General features: G+C 48.3%; 1 protein-coding gene across 1 annotated transcript in view; it reads right to left on the bottom strand.

Moving 5' to 3' along the window:
* LOC148039602 (protein ALTERED PHOSPHATE STARVATION RESPONSE 1-like) overlaps window positions 1-17,838 on the bottom strand; it is a 74,619-nt gene extending 56,781 nt beyond the window's left edge. The window contains exons 1-3 of the mRNA XM_087692144.1: window positions 15,747-17,838; window positions 15,489-15,667; window positions 15,037-15,260 (exon numbers count right to left, since the gene is read on the bottom strand). Coding sequence (XP_087548270.1) covers window positions 15,037-15,260; window positions 15,489-15,667; window positions 15,747-16,935 — 1,592 coding nt within the window. The 5' untranslated portion in view covers window positions 16,936-17,838. The remainder of the gene's footprint in view (window positions 1-15,036; window positions 15,261-15,488; window positions 15,668-15,746) is intronic.
* Between the last annotated feature and the right edge of the window lie 4,040 nt (window positions 17,839-21,878).

Raw genomic sequence — 21,878 nt, 5'->3', positions numbered from 1 at the left:
GCCTTGTCATCTCCTGCCTGTGAGCCTCAGTCTGAGTCAGACGAGGACATTAGGAGCTCTGACATGTCTGTCATGTGTTATGATGGGGGAGGCTAGTCACTCTTGACTGGCTGTCTTAGGATGTGTATTTCTTTTTGGCCTCTTTTAGTGGGCAGCCACTGGCTGCCCGGCCACCTTTTTGGTCACTGTTGTGGGGCACCCATTTTAGGGCACTTTTAGGGTTTGCGCCGATTTTAGGGTTTGCGCCCATTTTAGGGTTACGGTTAGGGTTTGTCCGTTGCCTATTTATTGGCAGCCCCCCTCTACTCCCGTTTCTATGAGTGGCAGGTGTTTGTGGAGACCCAAACAACTTCCAAAGTCCGTGGTGTTCGAGCTGATCACGGTGGAGAGTTCACTTCTCACCTTTTCTCTCAGTTTTGCAGGGATCATGGTATTCGGGTGGAGTATTCCCATCCGAACACACCATCAGAGAATGGTGTGGTGGAGCGTGCAAATCGGACCATGATTGAGATGGCCCGATCTATGCTGGAGCATAGGAGTCTTCCTCATTTCCTTTGGGGTGAGGCGGTGGCTACAGCGGTGCATATACGCAACCGCTCTCCGACTTCGGCATTACAGGACATGACTCCATATGAGGCTTTCTTTGGAAAGAAGCCTTCCGTGTCCCATTTTCGCATCTTTGGGTGCGATGCTTTTGTCCATGTGGACAAGAAGAAGAGGAAGACGAAGTTCGACTCTAAGTCGAGAAAGCTTATCTTCGTTGGTTATAGTACGACCACGAAGGGATATCGGCTCTACGACCCGACGACGCGGCAGGTTGAGGTGAGCAGGGATGTGATCTTTGATGAGGCTTCGGCCTCTGAGGATCCGATTGAAGGTTCTATTTCCGATGTTTCTTCATCATCGACGGACCCCCCCCCACCTTCTCTCCCTTCACTTCCTTCCAGGATCACCCTTAGCACCCCCTCTATTCCTCCTCCTCCTTCGGCTTCCCTTTCCCCTTTGGTGGATGTGCCTTCGTCTTCTACGAGCTCTTCTACCGCCTCTTCGGGATCTTCACGGGATATACAGCCTTCTTCAGATGCGGAGGATTTACCTTCACTTGGTGAGGGGGAGTCCCTCTCCGATTTGGGTGCTTTACAGGTTCCGGAGACCCCCCGGTCTCCCTCACAGAAGGAGTCTCTCAGGATTCCTTTATGGTATCGCCGACTCATGCAAGATTCAGGTGTTACTCACTTTCCTGCTTCTTCTACAGGTCCTCGTCGATCAGCCCGCTTACAGGCCCAGCGGGATAGTTCACTATGTGTGAACTATGCTCTTATGTCACAGATTCTTCAGGATTCCGAGCCTTCCACTGTGGAGGAGGCTCCATCGAGCGAAACCATACGTGGGAGCTTGTTCCGCGTCCCGCGAAACGGAAGGTGATTGGTGTGAAATGGGTCTTTAAGACCAAATATCTTGCAGATGGCTCCTTGGACAAGCATAAAGCTAGGCTTGTTGCCAAGGGTTTTGCCCAGCGTGCAGGATTGGATTACTTTGAGACTTTTGCTCCTACAGCCAGGATGTCCACCATCCGAGTGCTTTTGGCTCTAGCTGCTCATCACCGTTGGCCTGTCTATCAGATGGACGTCAAGTCTGCTTTTCTGAATGGTGTTCTTGAGGAGGAGATTTATGTTTCACAGCCTCCTGGTTTTCTTGTGCAGGGGAAGGAGGATCATGTCTACAGGCTGCGGAAGGCTCTTTATGGCCTAAAGCAGGCTCCTCGTGCTTGGTACCAGCGGATTGACCGCTTCTTTCTACAGAGTGGCTTTGCGCGCTCCGCTTATGATCCCAACCTCTACTTACGGGTTGTGGATTCTCTTTCGGTGTTTCTCATCTTGTATGTGGATGATCTTATTATTACAGGGAGCGACACTCAGCAGGTGGAGCATTCTCGGTCCATTCTACAGCAGGAGTTTGACATGACGGATCTAGGGATCCTTCACTTCTTTCTAGGTCTGGAGATTTATCAGATGGCACAGGGCATTTTTATCTCGCAGCACAGGTACATCTCCGAGCTTCTTTCGGAGTTTGATATGGCTGACTGTAGGCCTATCTCATGCCCTATGGACCCTGAGTCCAAGCTTTTGACAGCTGGAATTCCTCTTACCGATCCCACCCGTTACAGGTGCCTTGTCGGCTCTCTTATCTGGCTGCTTCACACTCGGCCGGATATCTCCTTTGTGGTGGCTTTATTGTCTTCCTTTATGCAGACTCCTACCCAAGATCACTGGCAGGCAGCCTTGCGGGTTCTTCGCTATTTGCAGGGGACTCGATCCTTTGGGATCATGTATGGAGATGGGATTACCCTTTCTGGATGGAGTGATTCTGATTGGGCAGGTGATGTGGATTCGCGACGATCCACTACACGTTATGCTTTCACCCTTGGATCTGGTGCTGTCTCTTGGAGCAGCAAGAAGCAGCCTACTGTGGCACTTTCTTCTACAGAGGCTGAGTATCGGGCCCTATGTTCGACCGCTATGGAGGCAGTTTGGCTCCGTCGCTTACTCGCGAGGATTGGCTTTACCCAGACCGGACCTACGGAGCTGCGCGTGGATAACCAAAGTGCTCTTGCTCTGGCCAAGAACCCGGTGTTTCATGCTCGTACGAAGCACATTGAGGTTCAGTATCACTATGTTCGAGAGCGGATCGTGGATTCGGAGCTGGTGGTGGTCTATTGTCCTACGGCGGCCAATGCAGCTGATCTCTTTACGAAGCCTTTGCCTCAGGCTTCTTTGCTTCATCACATGCGGTTCTTGGGTCTTCAGTCTCTCCCAGGAGTTGAGAGGGGGTGTTAGCCTGCTCTTATTTAGTCTCAGTCTGTCATCTCCTGGTTGTGAGCTCCTGTCAGAGTCTGACAGGAGACAGAGGAGCTCTGTCAGTGTGTTTTCAGGCTGCTTTAATGTGCATTTCCCGGGGCAGTTTCTACATTCTTTAGCCTGCCTCACCTGCCGGACATTGTCCACCCTTTCCGGGATTTTTCTGAGCATTCCTGGCATTTTTACCAGCATTAAATGCTGGTCAGATCAGCATTAAATGCTGGTCGGACATATTTATGGCCTCAAATTTCAGGTCGGCCAGTTTGTGGATTTTTTGGCTATTTATAGCCATTTCCCACTTGCCAGTCAGTTGTATTATCAACTTCCCTCCTTCCTTGGCAGGTGCACACTCCGACTCCGTCATCTTCCTCCGTCTTTGGTGCTGCCGTCGTCATCAGCCTGATCTGATTCCCTTACTGACGCTTCGGGCTGCGTGCAGGGACTGATCAGTCCATTTCAGTCCATTTCAGTGTATTCAGCATTCATTTCAGTCAGTGCAGATTTCTCTTCCTTCATTCTCTGCTTTCTCTCCTCTCCTCCGTGTTCGTATTTCCTCTTCCGTTGCGCACTCTCACATGGTATCATCGCCTGATTGAGAGCACGGAGGACGAGAGAAATACCTTACTGCTGCTGCCCACAGTTCCACAACAGCCAGGAGATTGCTTCAGGCGGCTGCCAACAGGTCTTTTACAGCCAGGCGACTGCATCAGAAGGCTGTACAGCCTGCGTTTGCTGTACACAGGGGCTGCCACGTCATCCAGTGACGCAGCAACTCTGCGTTTGCTGCCAGGCGACCTCTTCTGCTGCAGGGCGACCCTCCTCCAGCTTGCGTTTTGCTGTTTTGCAGGTCGCTTCTACCCCGGCTGCTCCTATCCTGCAGGCGACCTCTGTCTGGGCAAGTTTCCGGTGCTGGTGGTCTCGATTCTGGTGTTCTGCATCAGATCTATTTGCGTTTTGCAGATCTAGGTGGTTGTAGGCACTCTCTGCCTGCATCTTGGTGGTTGGTGACCACACTGTTGGTCCTATTTCGTCAGCGGCACAACTTTCTTGGTATTTTGCAGATTGGAAGATGTCTTACCAGTTCTCAGGCTTTGAAGACTCAGAGGATGAGCTTCTTTCTCATCATTCCTCTGAGCGGAGGCGGGACTATCGTGAAGTTCGTCATCGGAAAGACCCTCCTCGCACTCGTCCTTCTTCAGTCCATGCATCTCAGAAGGTTCCATCTACTGCGAAGGTTTCTTCCGTGAAGACTGCATCCACAGTGCGGATGCCTTCCTTGATCCCCTCTATACAGGTGCCGATTCTCCCTTCCTTTCCGAAGGAAGACAAGTTGGATGGTTCCAACTATTCCCTATGGTCATGCAAGGTGGCTTGCATTCTTGATACCTTTGATCTATGGGATCTTGTTTCTTCGCCCATCGACCGACCCCCCGTGGATTCGTCCGATGGCACCTCAATGGACCGTGCAGCCTTATGGGATAGGCTCAACTCTCAAGCCCGTTCCTTTCTTTTTATGAGTCTCCATGATTCAGTTCTTGTACATGTTCACAGGTTAAAGACCGCGGCGGAAGTATGGACAAAGCTTGCGTCTTTGTATCAGCACGAGACATTTGCCCACAAGATTTCCTTGGAGAAGAAGTTGCGGATGCTCAGTCTTGACGGTTCTTCTTCCATGAAGGAGCACATCGCAAAGATGGAGGATATGCGAGGCGAGCTAGCCTCTCTTGGTCGTCTGATATCGTCTGAGGATATGGCGAGCCTCAGTCTGAGTCAGACGAGGACATTAGGAGCTCTGACATGTCTGTCATGTGTTATGATGGGGGAGGCTAGTCACTCTTGACTGGCTGTCTTAGGATGTGTATTTCTTTTTGGCCTCTTTTAGTGGGCAGCCACTGGCTGCCCGGCCACCTTTTTGGTCACTGTTGTGGGGCGCCCATTTTAGGGCACTTTTAGGGTTTGCGCCCATTTTAGGGTTTGCGCCCATTTTAGGGTTAGGGTTAGGGTTTGTCCGTTGCCTATTTATTGGCAGCCCCCCTCCCCACTTGGTCAGTTGTCTTCTTGCAGATTCCGACACTCCTCCCCCGTGGTGGTGCTACCATCATCATCAGCCTGATCTGGTGCCCTCACTGACGTTGTGGGCTGCGTGCAGGGACTGATCAGTCCATTTCAGTGTATTCAGCATTCATTTCAGTCAGTGCAGATTTCTCTTCCTTATTTTCTGCTTTCTCTCTCTCTCTCCCTCCGTGTTCGTATTTCCTCTTCCGTTGCGCACTCTCATATGAACCAACTCAAGCGGTGAAGTAGCCCTCCTAGAAGCAACCTGCGGGTGAGGCTGCCTGTGCTGCTTGCCCCTCAAGCAGCTAGGGCACAAAGTGTGAAGAGGAGGGAAATCAAGAAGTCCCTCCACCATCTTCCTCCTAGAAGCCCGGCGAAGAGAATCAAGGTTCAAATGACCATACCGAGCATGCCAGAGCAGCCCAAGCTCATGGGAAGTCCGCGCAGCCAAGGCTGTGAGCGTATAAAGCCCACCCTCCTATGTACCTGTCCAAAGGGCATCACCTGTAGAAGCATCCTCCACTGTGACTGCATCCTGAGTAAAAATGACTCGGGTACCTAACTGAGTAAGACCATGCACAGATAATAGGTTAAAACCCAAATCAGGCACATAGAGCACTTTGGCGGAGGAAGACCGCCTGTCAGAAAACATAGGTAAAGTCCCCACTCCATGAACAGGAACTGTAGAATTGTCACCAATGGTGACTATACCCCCTCTGGAACGAAGATCCTGAAGCCAATCCTGACGGAAGGTCATATGTGAAGATGCTCCACTGTCGACGAGCCAAGGCTTCTCCTGTGTGGTAGAAACTAGGGCAGTGTCTTCCTCAACAAAGAGATGCACAAACGCAGATTCTGTTGTGGCTGGGGCCGCCGTCGAGTCCTTCCCCTTAGGCTTCAAATGGGGATACTTCTGCCAACACTTCTCCTCGGGATGAGTGCCCTTCCCACAATGGGGACACTTGGGCTTCTTCTCCTTCGCATCCTTCTTATCTTCCTCCTTCTTGTCCTTGGACTTCTCCTTCTTTTGTTTCTTCTTCTTGCCAACACCTGTGGCAGCCGTAAATGCCTTGGTGGAGCCACTGGCTCCCACCTCTTTGAGTCGCTCGTCATGCTCCAAGACAAGCGGGGAAAGCTCCTCCCATAGGAGAGTCTCACGGGTTCTCGTAGTGATGAGGGTGGTGTAGAAGACATCATATCGGGGTGATGGCAGCTGAGTCAACAGAATCATCGCCATATCCTCAGACGATATCAGACGACCAAGAGAGGCTAGCTCGCCTCGCATATCCTCCATCTTCGTGATGTGCTCCTTCATGGAAGAAGAACCATCAAGACTGAGCATCCGCAACTTCTTCTCCAAGGAAATCTTGTGGGCAAATGTCTTGTGCTGATACAAAGACGCAAGCTTTGTCCATACTTCCGCCGCGGTCTTTAACCTGTGAACATGTACAAGAACTGAATCATGGAGACTCATAAAAAGAAAGGAACGGGCTCGAGAGTTGAGCCTATCCCATAAGGCTGCACGGTCCATTGAGGTGCCATCGGACGAATCCACGGGGGGTCGGTCGATGGGCGAAGAAACAAGAAACCATAGATCAAAGGTATCAAGAATGCAAGCCACCTTGCATGACCATAGGGAATAGTTGGAACCATCCAACTTGTCTTCCTTCGGAAAGGAAGGGAGAATCGGCACCTGTATAGAGGGGATCAAGGAAGGCATCCGCACTGTGGATGCAGTCTTCACGGAAGAAACCTTCGCAGTAGATGGAACCTTCTGAGATGCATGGACTGAAGAAGGACGAGTGCGAGGAGGGTCTTCCCGATGACGAACTCACGATAGTCCCGCCTCCGCTCAGAGGAATGATGAGAAAGAAGCTCATCCTCTGAGTCTTCAAAGCCTGAGAATTGGTAGTACATCTTCCAATCTGAAAAATACCAAGAAAGTTGTGCCGCTGACAAAATAGGACCAACAGTGTGGTCACCAACCACCAAGATGCAGGCAGAGAGTGCCTACAACCACCTAGATCTGCAAAACGCAAATAGATCTGATGTAGAACACCAGAATCGAGACCACCAGCACCGGAAACTTGCCCAGACAGAGGTCGCCTGCAAGATAGGAGCAGCCGGGGTAGAAGCGACCTGCAAAACAGCAAAATGCAAGCTGGAGGAGGGTCGCCCTGCAGCAGAAGAGGTCGCCTGGCAGCAAACGCAGAGTTGCTGCGTCACTGGATGACGTGGCAGCCCCTGTGTACAGCAAACGCAGGCTGTACAGCCTTCTGATGCAGTCGCCTGGCTGTAAAAGACCTGTTGGCAACCGCCTGAAGCAATCTCCTGGCTGTTGTGGAACTGTGGGCAGCAGCAGTAAGGTATTTCTCTCGTCCTCCGTGCTCTCAATCCGGCGATGATACCATGTGAGAGTGCGCAGCGAAAGAAGAACACGAACACAGAGGAGAGGAGAGAGGAAGCAGAGAATGAAGGAAGAAAGTCTGCACTGACTGAGATGAATGCTGAATACACTGGAATGGACAGAACAGTCCTTGCACGCAGCCCGGAGCGTCAGTGAGGGAACCAGGACAGACTGGAGGCAGAGGCAGCACCAATGCCGGAGACGGAGACGGAGGGAGCAGTGCTGAACCTGCAGAGCATGAATGAGATGAATACTGGACTGACTGGGGGGACAGCTATAAATAGCCCCCAGCCAGAAAACTGGCCGACCAGCTAAACTGGCCGACCTGGCCAGATCTGGTCCGACTGGCCAGATCTGGTCCGACTGGCCAGTTCTGGTCCGACTGACCAGAACTGGTCCGACTGCCCAAAATAATGGGCAGTCACCCCAAAAACAGCCCAGATCTGGGCTGTAAAATGCCCAGGGCTACATGCTGACTAAAGCAGCCTGAAAACACACTGACAGAGCTCCTCTGTCTCCTGTCAGACTCTGACAGGAGCCCCAGCCACAACAGAATCTGCGTTTGTGCATCTCTTTGTTGAGGAAGACACTGCCCTAGTTTCTACCACACAGGAGAAGCCTTGGCTCGTCGACAGTGGAGCATCTTCACATATGACCTTCCGTCAGGATTGGCTTCAGGATCTTCGTTCCAGAGGGGGTACAGTCACCATTGGTGACAATTCTACAGTTCCTGTTCATGGAGTGGGGACTTTACCTATGTTTTCTGACAGGCGGTCTTCCTCCGCCAAAGTGCTCTATGTGCCTGATTTGGGTTTTAACCTATTATCTGTGCATGGTCTTACTCAGTTAGGTACCCGAGTCATTTTTACTCAGGATGCAGTCACAGTGGAGGATGCTTCTACAGGTGATGCCCTTTGGACAGGTACACAGGAGGGTGGGCTTTATACGCTCACAGCCTTGGCTGCGCGGACTTCCCATGAGCTTGGGCTGCTCTGGCATGCTCGGTATGGTCATTTGAACCTTGATTCTCTTCGCCAGGCTTCTAGGAGGAAGATGGTGGAGGGACTTCCTGATTTCCCTCCTCTTCACACTTTGTGCCCTAGCTGCTTGAGGGGCAAGCAGCACAGGCAGCCTCACCCGCAGGTTGCTTCTAGGAGGGCTACTTCACCGCTTGAGTTGGTTCATACCGACCTTTGCGGACCTATGGGCACGGCCTCCCTTGGGAAGGCCAAGTATTTGATGCTGATTGTGGACGACTTTAGTCGTTATGTTTGGCCTTATTTCTTGGAGTACAAGAGCGAGGCGTACTCCCGTTTCTGTGAGTGGCAGGTGTTTATGGAGACCCAAACAACTTCCAAAGTCCGTGGTGTTCGAGCTGATCACGGTGGAGAGTTCACTTCTCACCTTTTCTCTCAGTTTTGCAGGGATCATGGTATTCGGGTGGAGTATTCCCATCCGAACACACCATCAGAGAATGGTGTGGTGGAGCGTGCAAATCGGACCATGATTGAGATGGCCCGATCTATGCTGGAGCATAGGAGTCTTCCTCATTTCCTTTGGGGTGAGGGGGTGGCTACAACGGTGCATATACGCAACCACTCTCCGACTTCGGCATTACAGGACATGACTCCATATGAGGCTTTCTTTGGAAAGAAGCCTTCCGTGTCCCATTTTCGCATCTTTGGGTGCGATGCTTTTGTCCATGTGGACAAGAAGAAGAGGAAGACGAAGTTCGACTCTAAGTCGAGAAAGCTTATCTTCGTTGGTTATAGTACGACCACGAAGGGATATCGGCTCTACAACCCGACGACGCGGCAGGTTGAGGTGAGCAGGGATGTGATCTTTGATGAGGCTTCGGCCTCTGAGGATCCGATTGAAGGTTCTATTTCCGATGTTTCTTCATCATCGACGGACCCCCCCCCACCTTCTCTCCCTTCACTTCCTTCCAGGATCACCCTTAGCACCCCCTCTATTCCTCCTCCTCCTTCGGCTTCCCTTTCCCCTTTGGTGGATGTGCCTTCGTCTTCTACGAGCTCTTCTACCGCCTCTTCGGGATCTTCACGGGATATACAGCCTTCTTCAGATGCGGTGGATTTACCTTCACTTGGTGAGGGGGAGTCCCTCTCCGATTTGGGTGCTTTACAGGTTCCGGAGACCCCCCGGTCTCCCTCACAGAAGGAGTCTCTCAGGATTCCTTTATGGTATCGCCGACTCATGCAGGATTCAGGTGTTACTCACTTTCCTGCTTCTTCTACAGGTCCTCGTCGATCAGCCCGCTTACAGGCCCAGCGGGATAGTTCACTATGTGTGAACTATGCTCTTATGTCACAGATTCTTCAGGATTCCGAGCCTTCCACTGTGGAGGAGGCTCTTGCACAGGATATTTGGAGACAGGCTATGCAGGCCAAGCTCGACTCCATCGAGCGAAACCATACGTGGGAGCTTGTTCCGCGTCCCGCGACACGGAAGGTGATTGGTGTGAAATGGGTCTTTAAGACCAAATATCTTGCAGATGGCTCCTTGGACAAGCATAAAGCTAGGCTTGTTGCCAAGGGTTTTGCCCAGCGTGCAGGATTGGATTACTTTGAGACTTTTGCTCCTACAGCCAGGATGTCCACCATCCGAGTGCTTTTGGCTCTAGCTGCTCATCACCGTTGGCCTGTCTATCAGATGGACGTCAAGTCTGCTTTTCTGAATGGTGTTCTTGAGGAGGAGATTTATGTTTCACAGCCTCCTGGTTTTCTTGTGCAGGGGAAGGAGGATCATGTCTACAGGCTGCGGAAGGCTCTTTATGGCCTAAAGCAGGCTCCTCGTGCTTGGTACCAGCGGATTGACCGCTTCTTTCTACAGAGTGGCTTTGCGCGCTCCGCTTATGATCCCAACCTCTACTTACGGGTTGTGGATTCTCTTTCGATGTTTCTCATCTTGTATGTGGATGATCTTATTATTACAGGGAGCGACACTCAGCAGGTGGAGCATTCTCGGTCCATTCTACAGCAGGAGTTTGACATGACGGATCTAGGGATCCTTCACTTCTTTCTAGGTCTGGAGATTTATCAGATGGCACAGGGCATTTTTATCTCGCAGCACAGGTACATCTCCGAGCTTCTTTCGGAGTTTGATATGGCTGACTGTAGGCCTATCTCATGCCCTATGGACCCTGAGTCCAAGCTTTTGACAGCTGGAATTCCTCTTACCGATCCCACCCGTTACAGGTGCCTTGTCGGCTCTCTTATCTGGCTGCTTCACACTCGGCCGGATATCTCCTTTGTGGTGGCTTTATTGTCTTCCTTTATGCAGACTCCTACCCAGGATCACTGGCAGGCAGCCTTGCGGGTTCTTCGCTATTTGCAGGGGACTCGATCCTTTGGGATCATGTATGGAGATGGGATTACCCTTTCTGGATGGAGTGATTTTGATTGGGCAGGTGATGTGGATTCGCGACGATCCACTACAGGTTATGCTTTCACCCTTGGATCTGGTGCTGTCTCTTGGAGCAGCAAGAAGCAACCTACTGTGGCACTTTCTTCTACAGAGGCTGAGTATCGGGCCCTATGTTCGACCGCTATGGAGGCAGTTTGGCTCCATCGCTTACTCGCGGAGATTGGCTTTACCCAGACCGGACCTACGGAGCTGCGCGTGGATAACCAGAGTGCTCTTGCTCTGGCCAAGAACCCGGTGTTTCATGCTCGTACGAAGCACATTGAGGTTCAGTATCACTATGTTCGAGAGCGGATCGTGGATTCGGAGCTGGTGGTGGTCTATTGTCCTACGGCGGCCAATGCAGCTGATCTCTTTACGAAGCCTTTGCCTCAGGCTTCTTTGCTTCATCACATGCGGTTCTTGGGTCTTCAGTCTCTCCCAGGAGTTGAGAGGGGGTGTTAGCCTGCTCTTATTTAGTCTCAGTCTGTCATCTCCTGGTTGTGAGCTCCTGTCAGAGTCTGACAGGAGACAGAGGAGCTCTGTCAGTGTGTTTTCAGGCTGCTTTAATGTGCATGTAGCCCTGGGCATTTTACAGCCCAGATCTGGGCTGTTTTTGGGGTGACTGCCCATTATTTTGGGCAGTCGGACCAGTTCTGGTCAGTCGGACCAGAACTGGCCAGTCGGACCAGATCTGGCCAGTCGGACCAGATCTGGCCAGTCGGACCAGATCTGGCCAGGTCGGCCAGTTTAGCTGGTCGGCCAGTTTTCTGGCTGGGGGCTATTTATAGCTGTCCCCCCAGTCAGTCCAGTATTCATCTCATTCATGCTCTGCAGGTTCAGCACTGCTCCCTCCGTCTCCGTCTCTGGCATTGGTGCTGCCTCTGCCTCCAGTCTGTCCTGGTTCCCTCACTGACGCTCCGGGCTGCGTGCAGGGACTGTTCTGTCCATTCCAGTGTATTCAGCATTCATCTCAGTCAGTGCAGACTTTCTTCCTTCATTCTCTGCTTCCTCTCTCCTCTCCTCTGTGTTCGTGTTCTTTCGCTGCGCCGAACACGGAGGAGAGGAGAGAAAGCAGAGAATGAAGGAAGAGAAATCTGCACTAACTGAAATGAATGCTGAATACACTGAAATGGACTGAAATGGACTGATCAGTCCCTGCACGCAGCCCGAAGCGTCAGTAAGGGAATCAGATCAGGCTGATGACGATGGCAGCACCAAAGACGGAGGAAGATGACGGAGTCGGAGTGTGCACCTGCCAAGGAAGGAGGGAAGTTGATAATACAACTGACTGGCAAGTGGGAAATGGCTATAAATAGCCAAAAAACCCACAAACTGGCCGACCTGAAATTTGAGGCCATAAATATGTCCGACCAGCATTTAATGCTGATCTGACCAGCATTTAATGCTGGTAAAAATGCCAGGAATGCTCAGAAAAATCCCGAAAAGGGTGGACAATGTCCGGCAGTGGAGGCAGGCTAAAGAATGCAGAAACTGCCCCGGGAAATGCACATAAAATCCCTACTGGAGAGAAAATGCACTGACATGCAATAAACTGAGTGCTCTAGAATGAGCTACCTCCTCCGTCAAAACAAGTGATAGACAAGTCAGAGCTCCTAATGTCCTCGTCTGACTCAGACTGAGGCTCACAGGCAGGAGATGACAAGGCATGACAAACATGACTGCTAACACCCCCTCTCAGATCCTGGATGTGGCGGAAGGCCGAAGAAGAAATGGATCCGGGGATGGCAAGAGGAATGCCAATGTCGATGAAGTCCGTCGAAGTAGACTGCTGCTGAAGGAGCTCCTCACGATCCTGGAAAGCCCCCTCTAAAACACTAGGGGCCAGGGAATCCACAGCCGCATCACCGAGATCGTCCCCCTCTGAAAGGGATGGGGGGTACGAGGGAACCACCGGAGGAGAAGGTGGGGGATGGGAAGAAACCTGTGGAATAGAAGGTGCACAAGCGGGAACGGGTGTAGCAATAGACTGCCTCGGAGGACCCTGCATCAAAGAAGGGGAATGGAGCCTGTAAAGCCCGCTCTCCTGCCAACCTGTCATCTCCTGGTTGTGAGCTCCTGTCAGAGTCTGACAGGAGACAGAGGAGCTCTGTCAGTGTGTTTTCAGGCTGCTTTAGTCAGCATGTAGCCCTGGGCATTTTACAGCCCAGATCTGGGCTGTTTTTGGGGTGACTGCCCATTATTTTGGGCAGTCGGACCAGTTCTGGTCAGTCGGACCAGAACTGGCCAGTCGGACCAGATCTGGCCAGGTCGGCCAGTTTAGCTGGTCGGCCAGTTTTCTGGCTGGGGGCTATTTATAGCTGTCCCCCCAGTCAGTCCAGTATTCATCTCATTCATGCTCTGCAGGTTCAGCACTGCTCCCTCCGTCTCCGTCTCCGGCATTGGTGCTGCCTCTGCCTCCAGTCTGTCCTGGTTCCCTCACTGACGCTCCGGGCTGCGTGCAGGGACTGTTCTGTCCATTCCAGTGTATTCAGCATTCATCTCAGTCAGTGCAGACTTTCTTCCTTCATTCTCTGCTTCCTCTCTCCTCTCCTCTGTGTTCGTGTTCTTCTTTCGCTGCGCACTCTCACAGTACCACCAATTACAAGTGTCTTGTTGGCTCCCTCATCTCGCCTATTCATACTCGGATAGATATTTCTTTTGTTGTGGCTCTGTTTGTCTTCTTTCACAACAACTCCCACTCAGGAGCATTGGAGCGCAGCCTTGCGCATTCTTCGTTATTTGCAGGGGACTCGATCTTATGGAATCATATATGGAGAGGGGGTTACTCTCTTTGGTTGGAGTGACTCTAGCTGGGCCGGTGATGAGGATTCATGGAGGTCCACTATAGGTTATGCCTTCTCTCTCGGATTAGGAGTTCTCTCGTGGAGTAGCAAAAAGTAGCCTATTGTAGTCCTTTCTTCTACAAAGGCCGAGTATCATGCCATATGTTCTACAACTATGGTGACAATTTGGCTTCGCCACATGTTAACAAAGATCGGCTTTCCTTAGCCAAGACCTACAGAGCTATGTGTGGACAACCAAAGTGCTCTAGCTTTGGCCAGGAACCCTTTGTTTCATGCTCGCACAAAGCACATCAAGGTTTAGTACCACTACGTTCGGGAGCGGATCGTGGATTCCGAGTTGGTGGTGGCCTACTATCCCACGGAGGACAACCCAGTTGATCTCTTCACGAAGCCTTTGCCCAAGGCTTCTATGTTTCATCACATGAGGTTGTTGGGTCTTCAGACGCTCCTAGGATCTGAATGGGGGTATTAGCCTACCTGTGTTAGTCATGTATGTTTGTCATCTCCTGGTTGTGAGCTCTTGTCAAAGTTTGACGAAGACACAGGAGCTTTGGCAGATTAGGTGCATTTTGTTTATTTGTCGGCTTCCTTTGTGCATTCCTAAGAGGCTAGTTACTGCCTTCCACAGTCTGCCTACACCTATCAGACATTGTCACTTCCATCTAGGATTTTTCTGGGGTGTTCCCTTTTTTTCTGGCATTTCTTTCTATATGACCAGCATTCTGCCAGCATTTATGGCCTCGCCTAGATCAGGTCAGCTAGTTTATTGGTACTCCTATTTATAGCTGCACCCCCCACTTGGCAGACACGCACTCTTCAATCTTCAGTCTTCCCTTTGCAGGGAATGAGATTGAATGGGGGCAGCCTATCTATCTATAGATGAGGATGGACCCTCCCATATTAGGGTTTCACGAAACTCTCTCAAACCACTCCCTGTTTTAGGGTTTTCATTAAATTAAGCTTGTTTTGGGCTGTTTAAGTGGCTAATCAGCATGGAATGCATTTCTTAGCTCAACACTTGAGCATTCAAAAACAAGGGCCAAATGGAGGGTTAACGATGCTGAAGACTATTTTAGGCTGGAAATTGTTGTTGATCACTGTTTTAGGGCTGAAAATCAAAGATCTCTCTCGTCCTTGCCTGATGCGTGTGAAATCCTGTGGAAGAAATTGAAGATTTGAGCCTTGAACCTAAAGTGTTGCTGATTGCAAATTTTCCAATCCCAATCTGTAACCAACAAGGATTAGGGTTTCATCTTTCCAAACAAACTGAGCCTAACCCACATATCACCCAAACTAAGGTCTCAGCCCACCATAGGCAAATCAACACCTTCATCAATCCAAACATATAGGAACTGCTACCTCCACTAAAATATGTCTAGTATAAGGCTGAAGCAAGACATATGGGAAATAAAGCTGCTTAATTTGCTGGAGTATCTTTGTGAAAACACATGGAAAGTACTAGAAGATTGAATTGATCCATGGTACATACCCTCCCAGTAACTCACATAACTGATCCAAAAGATCGTCATCAGTTAGCCTCTGAATCTTCTCTGAAACAGAACGTATTGCTTTAAGAGCCACAATGAGCCGGGTGTCAAGCTTCCTCAACACAGCTCTGGTCTGATCTAATACAAATTCATCTTCTCCTTTTGCTTGCAGGTTATGCAAATGCTTGTTTTTGTGATTAAATTCTGCCTGGATGAGTTCCCCTGCCTGTTTTCAAAAGACTCAAAATCAGATATAGTGCAGCTGAGACAACTGAGCTCAGTAAACACTTCCCAATTTTGCCTCCAGTTACAACCTAATGTAAACATCTGACCACAGAAACCATGTACAGCTCCAACATCGTGTGATGCTACCAAAACGCTCTGTAGTGATCTAATTCAAACTAAGATGTGATTGCAATACCTAAAATCAAGAGTCGGACTAGCATTGGCCCACCTTCACTTCATCATAAAGCTTTTTCTCCCATGCATATAGCCTCTCCAGAATTAAGGCATGACTGCCGTGCATACCACCATTTGCATGCTCGTCACCACTGTCTTCATATGCATCTCGCATTATTGATGATGTTTTCTGGGACCAGTGCATTGTTATAGCATTCAAAACCTTGGACGAATCTGCAGTGTTAAACAACTGGGCATCAGAAGAATGAACTGCACCCAAACTGAGAGTCTTAAGCAATAAGATGAAGAACACCTTCCAAAATACTGTGATGGACCATTTTAATCTGCAACAGCTGAGAGACTTCCGCCCCACTTCTAGATGCTCTTGTAAACTGACCATGTATGTGTTTTACAGCTTCAATTAAATTTCTTCCTTTTGGCCCAGTAGCAACACTAAGCACCTGCTTGGGTATTTTCTTTCCAGAGCTCTCAGTGGCTGCTTCTTTACTCACACTTTTCATCACAACTGGCTTATCTTCTGCATGACCTGTATCAGTAGCTTCTGTGGTCTTGAGTTCAGACACATCTGCCTCCTTTTCATTGGGAATGACCCTTGTCTCTTCCACTTCTGCAACGGCAGCTTCAGTTACACCAGGGATCTCACTAGCCTGCTCAAGTACTGCACTTACGTCCTCCTTCAGCTCCTCCTCTTCCAGGTCTGGTATTCCCTCCTCTTTTTGAACCTGATCAAAATCCTGTATCTCATCATCATCCTCAAGTTGACCAGTTTGTTTCATCCTCCTTTGTTCTTGCAGATGATAGGGAATTGGTGGTGCATTGAAAATGTCGGGAAACCATGAGGCAGTCGAAAGGGGAGAAGATGAGACTGGTGGTGACCTAGAGAAGCGAGAGGAAGGAGAATAAGTCGAAAAAAAATCATCCGTCTCATTTCTGTCAGGGGAGTAAAAAGGTGGTGAGAAATCACTGCCCCTTTCCGGGGAGGCCATTGCATTCAAGTACTGCACATCTGGCATGTCTTGTAGGGGAGTAGCACTCTGAACAGGCTGCTGGGGGCTGCTAAGCCTCGGGGATTGTCGTGGAGTAGCTGGGATTCGCGATGGAGAAAAAGAAGGTCCTGGACCATTAGCAAGAGGAGAAGGAACAGGAGAGGATGTGGAAACCGGTGTAGGTGAGCTTGGAACCTCCGGCGACCTTGTTGAGGCGGAGGCAGGGGGCGACAGCACTGCAACAGGAGTTGAGGAGACGTGCGGCACAGGTGCGACAGGGGTTGTAGGTGTTCTTGGGGAGGCCTGAGAGTCCTGGATGTCCCCTTCCGCAAACCGTCTGAGGGCGAGTCCCACGCTCCTTAGCGTTTGGATGTAAGCAAAATGGCTGAGTGCAAAGTTCTGTCTGTATTTCAGAGCATGTTTCAGCAGCCTCTTGCGCTCCTTGCAATGCTGGACCACATCCGAAGGCTCCAACTTCGAGGTGACACAACCCATTCCTCTTTTGCATCCACCTCTTCTAGTCAGTCTCTGCACTTCAAACAGGCCTTTTGGATGTTCTCAACGGTGTCCAAGCAAGCTGACCTTTTTTTGCAGAGCAGAAGCACAGAAAAGCCTTCACCTTCAAATTTGTAGAGGTTTTCACTAATTTGTTTGCAGGTTCTTTTGCCACTTGTATAGCCAGATTGCCATAGAAATTCAAGGAATTCAACCTCCAGCCTGAATTTGCAAATCGCCCGATCGCACCAGACCTGATTCAACAGCTCTTCATTCAGGTGGCAAGTATGCTGCCAGACATGCATCTTCCGATAATTTCACCATAGACGGACAGCCAATGAATGAGATTCAACGAGAGATCAATACGTCCTTGTGGCTTGCCACAATCCTGTCAGCTCGTCTTAGCCACTTCAATTTCACTGCGTCGGATTGCAATTGGCAGCAAGATCAACACGAGCTGATGTGTTCTAGAGAGTGGATGGCGTGAACTCGAAGTAACAAGCTGCACTCAATAGCTATGGAAGAAGAAGAAGAAGAAGCAGGCCGATTGATGGGAATCAGAGAAGCACGCTAGCTCGTAAGAGACTCCTCTCTCCCTAATGCCCTAAACTTTTTGTCTGATGAGGTATTGGGGAGGAGGAAAAAGAAGCAACGCAGGCGGACCCAATCATTATAGCGTGATGGTCCAATGGAAACGGATTGGTTTCCGGGGGAAACGTTTGGGTGCAGAACGGCTGTCTTAAAAGGAATTGAGTTAGATACAAAGTCAGGAGATTAATTAAGGCAGGAAGGAATCCAGACGGTGGGGCTTTGACTCTCTGATGATGGTGATGAAGAATGGCGGAAAAGAAAAGGTGGTCTCGAGAGGTGTCTGCGCAAAGTAAAGATAGCCATTGGCATCTTGTGTGGGCGATCTCCCAGACGTGCCAAAACGGGGTTCTAGAAGAGAGAGAAGAAGAAGAAGAGCTTTTATGTGGTACCTTCCTACGATCGCTAGGAACAATGCTCCTTGTCGCACTCCATCATACGAACAAGTCAAAATCTACCTCCTCGAATCCATGTGCAAGTAAGCACCTGGACACCTGCAAGGTAAGGTGCCAACGAGTTAACATACACAAGAAGTTTTACACAAATTCCTACCGTAATTATCATATTGTGAATTACAACATCATGAGCTTCTACGAGAATAGCATACCTAGCTAGGTGCGGTTGGGGGCCCCACCCCCAACTCCACCGAACTAGGTATACATTACCTCCCAGAGCACAAGCTCATGATTTTGAATTGGCATCTGAGGCCGTTTCAAGCCACGTTTTAGAGCCGCAAGGTTGCAGACAGCATTTTCAATGTACACTGTGATTTCGACTGTATTGACCGAAAGTGGGTGCACAGGTTATAGATTTCGAATCTGTAATCTTTGAGGTGTTTTCCAGAAAGCAAACATAAGGTTCATTTACAAGGTTACAGATTACATGTACTATTGAGCAATCAGTGAAAAAGATTGCCTGGTGTATTGCTGTGCACTAGTTGTGAAAGGTTGCAGAAGACTAGCTTACTGTGTTGTATCCCTTATTGTGATAATAGTAGAGAACAGTAGAAATCCCATTATTGAGAAGCTCGACAAAAATAACTATCCTTCATTTTTCCCATATGGAAAACAAGGGAAAAGAGCCCATTTTCCCACATGGAAAAAGAGCTCATTTCCCCATGGCAAAATATCAAAACCTTCTTGTGACAATCATTTTAAGGGTCATGTGCATGAATCTTTTCTTATCCTCCATGCAAAATGAAGCTTCATGAGGTACATTAAGTAGCATTCTTTTCAAGGATGCTAGGGAAACTCCACAAGGTTAATCTCTCTTGGCTAAACAACAAGTGTTGATCTTGAACTCTTTCTGGATGATTAGATTCTTAAAGCCCATCTTCATGTTGCTAAATCTATTTGACCCACCATGTTACAGCTTGCATGTGGTTGGACAACAATGAAGGTCAAGACTTGATAGCATTACGTTGAGTTCAACCCTCGACAACATTGAGTTCATGCACTTGCACATGGCATTCAAACCAGATCTAGATAGGACAAGGCTAGTTCACACACATCATAGTACGATGGGACTAAGACATGTGTGATGGTCAAGGGAGTATGGTCAAATTTTGGGGTAATCCCTTTATTTCGCCACACTCTGGTGAAGTGGCCACTCCTAAATGAGGGGTTTGGGCTTTCTATCCCTTGCTCTCCATTGTCCTACTTTCTCTCACCTAATAATGGGTGTACTAATGTGAAGTCCCATGTCCAACAACTTGCTCGTGGATAGTAGTCCATCAACTTATAAAAGTGGCATGCTCAAGTTGGCGAACTTACGCATGTTATCATTTTAAGGATGCTTTTAATATATTGTGCATGTGGATACAAAAAGCTATGTCACATTGTTGGCTACAAAATAATCCATACCACTGGTTACCTAGGATAATAACTAAGGAAAAACCTACATTGATCTGTACATACTTTAAACTATTCTCACTCACAGCGTATTATGTTACCATGCTTACTATTCATGCCTATGCTTAGCTATAACAAGCCTATTATGCATGTGTATGTAAGCTTGTTAGGTAAGCATTTGTAGTAAACTTTAATACCTTCATCACAATCAAGCCTCTAAAGTTCATTTGAACAACACATGGGGATACGTTTACCCTTCATCCATCTATTTAGACCTTGAGAAGGCTCATTTGAGTGCTCTAACATGCCTTTGCCTCATTAGGTTAGCTTTATTCATGTGCATAAGAGATGTAATCAATATAACTAAACTTCCAAACTACAACTTTACTCGACTTCTTCATATGTCTAACATATTATGAGCTTCTCTATGAGAGATGTGAGCCAAACTTGATATGGATAAGAGCCCCCCCTCACCTAGGTAGACTCATAAATTATGCTAGCCCTACTAATGTACATTTGCTCCACAAGGCTATCGATAGTTGCACAAATTTAGGAGGGTTAAAGACATACCACAAATACCTTGAAAGTAGTAATTGTTTCCAACATTTTAGTAGTGTTAACACTCTTTCTACCAATCAAATTCATGCATCATTAGCAGATTAGCAATGTTAGCCAATCTTTTGCAAGATTCTAGGAATCGTAGCTCAATATGTTAGAAAGTGAGACCATGGAGATCGTTATGCTTATAAAAACCTTGACCTATTTTTATGTGCGCCTATTTGCATTGGGTGGGATGGGATTGTAAGGTGTTTCCTTCTCAAAAACCTATGGGGATTCCGACTTTTAGTAAGCCATGTATTGCCTAGAGGCTCTATGATTAATGGGACTTAAAATTGTTTCAAACATAGCTTTTTTTACCTTTTCCCTTGAATATAGGGAACCTCCACAAACTTGCAAAAATGGGAGGGTTAACAGTGATGCGGGGGAATAGACCAATATAAAATTATGGAATAAGAATTAAAAATATCAAAGTTAATAGCTAGTAGCAATAGCTCTAGGTGGAACACCTTTTCTCACCTCCCCCCCATTTGGGAAGCCCTCCCCCCACAAGCTTGGGGTGGGTGATGGCTTCAAGGCATTATAGGATTCAACCATGTTCAACTCTAGCATTGTGTAGTGATCTAAAAAGACTTTCTTGGCATTTAGTTGTGCCATTGAATCTCTCAACATTCATTTTTGTATGGGAGTGTGCATAAGCTTCAAGTTTACTTTGTATGTCTTTGCCAAAACGAATATAGTGGAGAATTCGGCCTTTTGAAGGCAAATTGTTGGAGTACTACTTCATTGATTTGACTTATGAAACATAACATACTTCTATAATGGAGCTACCACATACCTAGCACATGTCACAATGGGGGATGTGGATCGCAAGCATGGATCATGAGCTTTTATTACACACCATGCCTAATATGTATACTATTGTTGTGTGATAATCGTAAAGTAACCCACAATGGAAAACAAAGAACTCTTTGTGTGTGTGTGCATGTGTGCATGCACATGTGCATGTTGTGTGCATGAGCATCTATGTGCCCTTCTTAGAAACCTATAAGGATTTGGAGCTTTAGCAAGCCCTTTCTTGATAGAGGCTAAAGATTAGTAGTACTTAAAATTGTTTCAAAAGTAGCTTTGTTTACCTTTTTCCTTGAATATAGAGGGATCCCACTAACTTTCGCAAAACGTAGGGTTTTAATAGAGCGCACAAGTGATGTGGAGCATAGAGCAATGGAAAATTATTCAACATAAATTAAAAAGATCAAAGCAAAATTATGGCTAACACCACTAAGTTTTGGTGGGATACCTTTACTCACATCCCCCCATTTTGGGACCCCCCCCCCCCCCCCAAACAAGCATGGGCTAGGTATTGGCTCTAAGGCAGTATTGGATTCAACCATTACTAACTCTAGCATTTTCTTGTGGCCTAAATAGACTTTATTGGCATTTAACTACACCACTTAATCTCCCAAGATGCCTTTGTATACAAGAGTGTACATAAGCCAGAGGTTCCTCCCTATGTCTTTAACCAAGCTAGTTGTAGAGAATTTGGCCTAATGAAGGCAATTCATTCAAGTACTATTTCATTGGTCTCACTTGCAAACCATAACAAACTTCTACAATGAAGCTACCACATGTCATGATGGGGGACGAGATTGCAAGCACAGAACATGAGCTCTTGCATGCCATGCCTAACACACTAAAGTGGGATATGGGGACTAAATATATTCAATATTGATATTGTGTGTGAGAATAATAAAGTAACCAACAATGGAAAATGAAAAGCTACTTGTGTGCATGCATAAGTGTGGGCAAGAGGATGTGTGTATGAACCAATTAGTCATGTTTGCAAAAGGACTTTGATGGTTGTGCACATGACATGCTCACCTTGCATTTGTGGGAGACAAAGAGCAACAATGATAATAAGAAAAATGCTCAATACATATTTTGGCC

This window comes from Lygodium microphyllum, chromosome 2, assembly GCF_053477565.2.
Source record: "Lygodium microphyllum isolate KBCC chromosome 2, Lygodium_microphyllum_v1.1.10, whole genome shotgun sequence".
NCBI lineage: Eukaryota > Viridiplantae > Streptophyta > Polypodiopsida > Schizaeales > Lygodiaceae > Lygodium > Lygodium microphyllum.
Note: the sequence above shows the minus strand (reverse complement) of the source record. Positions and strands in the feature narration are given on the sequence as shown.